Source organism: Orycteropus afer, unplaced genomic scaffold (assembly GCF_000298275.1).
Source record: "Orycteropus afer afer isolate SDZICR_OR568_19922 unplaced genomic scaffold, OryAfe1.0 scaffold00019, whole genome shotgun sequence".
Taxonomy (NCBI): domain Eukaryota; kingdom Metazoa; phylum Chordata; class Mammalia; order Tubulidentata; family Orycteropodidae; genus Orycteropus; species Orycteropus afer.
Genome location: NW_006921606.1, coordinates 6,944,313 through 6,950,556, shown reverse-complemented (window position 1 = coordinate 6,950,556; position 6,244 = coordinate 6,944,313). Strand labels below are relative to the sequence as shown.

General features: G+C 40.3%; 1 protein-coding gene across 1 annotated transcript in view; it reads right to left on the bottom strand.

Moving 5' to 3' along the window:
• TTC23 (tetratricopeptide repeat domain 23) overlaps positions 1-6,244 on the bottom strand; it is a 123,547-nt gene continuing 117,303 nt past the window's right edge. The window contains exons 9-10 of the mRNA XM_007959949.1: positions 1,527-1,609; positions 1-115 (exon numbers count right to left, since the gene is read on the bottom strand). Coding sequence (XP_007958140.1) covers positions 1-115; positions 1,527-1,609 — 198 coding nt within the window. The remainder of the gene's footprint in view (positions 116-1,526; positions 1,610-6,244) is intronic.

Genomic DNA, 6,244 nt, shown 5'->3' with positions numbered 1-6,244 from the left:
TCAGTCAGCTGCATTGGCCCTTGTCTTCCCAGGCACAAGGTGCTGAGGAATGATGGGGCAGAATGGTGGCTTGGCTTTCTGAGCCTGTCTTGGCTTCCCAGCAACCTCTGGGGCCCTGTAAGAAAGCAGAGGGTGGTGGTGAGGGCTCCTGAGATGTGCAAGGCCACCTCTGTAGCCCATGCTTTTGTAAAGGCATGGTAGCAGTTACTGAGCTACATTTAGTGAAGGAACCACAGGAGGAAACAGAAATGAAAGGAGAATCATTCCACAAAAACAAAACACAGGGGTTTTTTTCCTCCTGCTTTCTTACTTTGCTCAACCAAGACAATCCTTAGCTGGCTTAGTGAGCAGAACATGGGCAAAAACTGATTGACAAGATGGGGTTGGAGGGCTCCATGACTGGTCTTCCCCTTTTAAGAGGGACTAGCTCTGGAGGTGTAGTGCCTAAGGTAGTTGACTACTAACCAGAACGCTGGTGGTTCAAACCCATCAGCTGCTCCCTGGAAGGAAGATTGGGCAATCTACTTCCATAGAGATACCACCTTGGAAACCCAAGGAGGGGTCACTATGAGTTGAATCTACTCGACGACAATGAGTTTGGTTTTTTTGGTTTTAGGTGTCTCCACAAGGAGCTCTGCAGGGTGCAGTGTTTAAGGCATTTGACTGCTAGCCAGAAGGTTGGTGGTTCGAACCCACTAGGCACTCCATGGAAGGAAGAGTGGGCAATCTATTTCCGTAAAGATTTACCACTTTGGAAACCCAAAGGGGGTCGCTATGAGTCAGAATCGACTCAATAGCAGTGAGTTTGGTTTTTGGTTTTGGAGGTGTCTCCATTGGTTAATGGGCTTGGCTAATGGAAAGGTAGGACGTTCGCATTCACCCAGAGATGCCTCGGAAGAAAGGTGATCTACTTCTGAGAAGTTAGCCACTGAGAAAACCTTACAGAGCACAACCCTACTCCAATGTACATGGAGTGGCCATGGGTCAGAGTTGATTTGTGGCGCGGTGCTGGGAGAGGCTCACATTCTAGGCCCTGAGACAGTGCCCCTGGCCGGCTGTGTCCGCACTGTAGCCTGAGGCTGCTGCAGTGCTTTCTTGAGCATGGCTTTTGCAGTCAGCCATGGGCTTCCAGAGGCAAAGGCACTGTGAGGTAGGGGGAGCTTCATGGCAGAGCACTGGACTCAAAAGCTCAGGGCAGCTCATTGCAGAGCTCCAGCAGACCAGGCATGTGCTTTGTGTTCTGTCCCTCTAGCGGGTGTGTGAATCTGTAGAGGGCTGGTCTGTGGGAGGATGAAATTCAGTGTGGGCTTGTGACATTATTCAAGAGCTTCTTAAAAATCTGGGCAAAGACTGTATTCCCCAACTAGGTTTTCAAAGGAAATGGCCTTGCATAGTTTATGAGTTATGAAAAGTCTGTTAGTGAAAGTTTCCACAGGTCATCTCAGAACCTTCTAGAACTAGTTTCATGTGAGATTATGAATAGCAAAGAAATGACAGAGGAATATCATGAGGAAAAGCCAACTCACTTGGACAGGACGTCCATGGTCTGCTGGGTGGCCAGGGTCCTCTTGTCCTGTGGTCCATATAAGAGGGTCTGAATCTGAAGACACTGCAGAACACAAAGTTGTAATCATGAATGAAGTTATGGAAATGTTACTGAGAGCATGTTGCAGGAAAATAAAACCTCCCTTGAATGAGAGAGAGAGAATACTTCATTCATAGACCCATGTTATGGTGGGATTAGTGAGTTCTCAGGGTGTTTCCATAGGGACAGTCTGACTACTGATCTGGAATGCTCTAGGAATGCTCTAGGAGATCCAGGGAACAGGCACTACATAGAACTCTCAGTCACTCTGTGTGCAAAAATGTGTTTAAAATTAATTAAAGGCAAGAATAATGACAGCCAGAAGCTATTTTCCAGTTTCTGTTTTTAAATGTCCTTTGCTACAGCACAGAATTTTTTTTTTTAATACTTTTGTTTTTGCAAACAACTTTTTTAAAATAATACTGGCTTTCTATATTCATTACTATACACCAATTTCTTAGCTATTGGTAGCCAAATATTCAGTTTATGGATTGCCCAGAGCAAATCTGGGCTTGATTTTCCCCTTCTATTTATTGTCATTTAATTGTACCAAGCCCAGAACAAATTCAAGAAAAGGAGATAAAATTGTGTGAAAAATGACCAAAATAATTTTGAAGAATGATGTATATGAACTTGCTAACCGGATGTCAAGACTTTTTATAAACCTAAAATAATTAAGACAATGTGGTTTTTACCCAGGACTAGACAAATAAACCAATGGACTAAGAGTGCCTAGTACTAGGTATATGACAGAAGCAGCCTTGGAAGGACAATGAGAAAGTATGGTCTATTCAACAAGTGATGCTGGGACCACTGGTTTTGTGAATGGAAAAACAACAGATCCCCATCTCATATCAAACACAAATATTAATCCCAGATGGATGAAAGAACTGTACATGAAACGAAAACCTTGGAAGTGTTAGGTGAAAATATTGGGTGTTAGATAAAAATATTGGAGAATATCTTTATGACCTTGAGGTAGGGAAGTATTTGTTAGACAATAATTAGGCAAACCATAAAGTAAACACTGATACAATTTTACCATGTTGAAACTGAAATCATCTGTGCATCAAAATTTATCACATGCCAAGTACAAAGACAAACCAAAGACTGAGGGAGATATTTGCAATACCCATAAGAGAACGATTAGCACTCAAAATACATAAAGAACTACAGGCAATGAGTAAAATAAACCTCCCAATAAGAAAATGGGCAAAAAATATAAACAGACAATTCCAAAAAGTTGGTCAATAAGAATGGCTAATAAACATATTCTCACTAGTAACCAGAAAAGTAAATTCAACTTTGATAAAGTGCCCTCTCACACATCATACTACAAAAATTATAGTCTGATAACACCAAACTTTGTCAAAGATATGAAATAATAATAATTCTTTCACTGGGTAGCACAAATGGTTAAGTGCTTGACAACTAGTTGAAAGTTTGGCAGTTTGAACCTATCCACAGGCCTCAGTAGACAGGCTGAGTGATCTGCTTCTGAAAAGTTACAGCCTTGAAAACCCTATGGAGCAGTTGTACTCTGCACATATGGGGTCACCATGAGTTAGAATCAACAGCAACTAAATGAAGTGTTTAGTTTGTTTTGTAGAACAATTTGGCAATATTTAGTAATGGACAAGTAGGATATCATGTAGGTTACACATATATGCATATATATCTATGTAGATAATCAAATGACTATAAAGTAGAAGGGGAAAAGTTAGAAATGAATGCATATAATCCATACATGATTTATGTAAAGTGTGTTGTTGTTACTAGCTGCCATCCTGTCGATTCTGACTCATGGCGATGCCATGAGTTTTCCAAGTTTTGCTGCACAGAGTTTTCCAAACTGTGACCTTTCAAAAGCAGATCTCTAAGCTTGGCTTCTGAGGTGCCTCTGGGTGGGTTTGAACAGCCAACCTTTCAGCTAGTAGTTGAGTGCTTAACCGTTTGCACCACCTAGGGACTCCTATATGAAGTTACAAAAACATGTAAAACGAGTAGAATAATAAAAGAATGGGAATGATTCTATCAAATTCAGGATAGAATTTGCTTGGGATGAGGTGGGCAGGGTACACAGGTGACTTCAACTGTATGAATTATGTTTTATGTTGAACAGTGAGTTAAGAGATGATTGTTACATTATTCTGCATACTTTTCTGCATGTCTGAAATATTTCATAATATATATTTTAAAGACTAAATTAGTTTTTAGACATGTTAACACCTTGACTTAAAAAAAAAAAGGGTGAGGGTTTGGGGACTTAGTACTGAGACTACTTATTCATTCTCATCTGCCAACCATTTTTAAGTCTAAAAGAACATTAAAATGCAAACTGCCAAGATGCTTTGTCTTCCTAAGCTATAGGAAATTTCAAAATGCTTGATTCAGTCTAGGAATCTGAGAATGTCATTGACTTTTGGAGGACTAGAATATGGTGAGATTTTTTAAGGAACAGAAAATACTCACTATTTCTTAGTTGAATTATACACTACACAACCAAGAACTAGTAAAAATTTTCTGTTACTCAAATTCTCCAAAGGCAAGACTCCCAGCCACTACATCAAATAAGCCCCAACCTTTACAGTGTGCATGGGGCCTTGGCCTGGCCTATTCTAGATGCTGCCCATTCCATGGCTTTTAGCCAGCTTTGCTTTGATCCGCAGACAGATTGTCCTGACCCTGGAAATTTAGGAGCTTTAGAAAGTTTTGTGTTGGTTTGAGGGGAAAGGGCTTGGGACAAGTTTTGGACACTTATGATACATATGGAAGCTCTCCCAGCCCTCATCTCCTGCTTGAGTTACAGTTATTGGAAGCCTGGTTGAGTTTCCCCTTTAATGCAGTGGTGCTATTACTCCATGCAGGGCCTGACATTGGGGGTGCTCAGAAGCGGACAACTGAGCAAAAATTCTGAGAGAGGCCTCTTTCAAGGGCTAACACTTCCTGCCAGAACAGACTTCATTTTGTGCTTCAAGACAAGAAATAACTTCACTCTGTGTAAAAGATCAAGTCTAATTTTAGACCTACCTGATCTCGCCTGTTTACATATTTATGAGTGCTTCCACCAGCTCGTTTTGAGAAGAGCTGATGTTGGAATGGCTTGGTGTTAATTCATTCACTATGGTGTTAGAATTTTACTGACATTATTATGATCACCTGAGATTGTCTGAGATCTTGGCTGGGTCTGCTGTACACATGGCCTCAGAAATCTAAAACTTTGGAGGAATTGCCATCCTTCCACTTTGGTTATGGAAAGTCCTCTCCCCTGGTCCTTCATTCTCTAGGGGAAGAGATACCGGGAGCTGAATATGCATGAATTCCCTTGGTGAATGACAGGGCAGTTGAGGGTATTTATACAAATTCTCACTGGCAGTACTAAGCCCTGCCTTGTTTCAGACTTTGCATTCTGATTATTTTCCTGGGAACATGATGTTAGTGAAACAATAGGAGAGAGGATCAAGGTTGTGTGAAGTTACTCTTTTCAATAATGGAGCCTAGAGAGGTGAGCAGCAGTCCCATTCTAACTTCTGGACTGCAGCCAGGCTCCTGCTTCCTGGAATTAATAGATTTTTCTAAGAGGGCAGTGGTGGTTCATTGGTAGAATTCTCACCTCCCATATGGTAGACCTGGATTTAATTCTTAACCAATGCACTTCATGCATAGTCACCACTGCTCTGTCGGTGAAGTTGCATGTTGCTATTATGCTGAACAGACTAAGGCAGACTAGGAAGAAAGGCCTGGCAATCTACTTTTGAAAACCAGCCAGTGAAAACCTTGTGGATCACAACAGCCCAATCCCATTGTGCGTGGGGTTGCCATGGGTTGGGAACCAACTTGACAGCAGCCAACACAGCATTATCAGTAAGGAGCTTTGCCTAAAATTTCAGCTGAAGTGAGAATAAATGGATTAGGATGTCAACTAGGAAGCAAACAGATGTGTTTTTCCCTTTTGTAATTACAGAGATCTTGAAAGTCATACCAGGCACCAAGATGCAAACAATGCTTCATCCATTACTTGAAATAGGTTTCAAGAGATATTTTTTTCCTTTAAAAGCAAAAACTCAGTATTTATTTTTACTAGAAAAAATGTTTTACATAGCTATACATTTAATATCTAAAAAGCACAAACTGAACTTTTAAATGTTCTGCAGCTTTTGGCTAAATTCATTTAAGCATTTTGGGGTGCATTATTTAAAATTTTTTTGTTAAAAACATACACAGGACTATATATGCAACAAGAATCCAATAGCCATATATTCAATATATATATAACATTGACAACAACAAAAAGACAAATAACCCAATAATAATATGAGCAAAGAAGTTGAATAGACATTTCACCAAAAAAGGACATTCAAATGCCCACCAAACACATGAAAACATGCTTAGCATCATTAGCCATAAGGGAACTACAAATCAAAACTACAATGAAATACCATTACATTCTCATTAGGATGGCTAAGATAAAACACACACACACACACACACACACACAGAGAATAAATAAATAAATAAACAAAATAACAAATATTGGCAAGGATATGGGGAAATTGGTCGAGTTCCGGCAAGATGGCGGACTAGGCAGAAGGATTGCACAGACCCTCTTCAACAAAGAAAAGGGAAACCAATTAACACAGACACAGAAGATAATCTTGG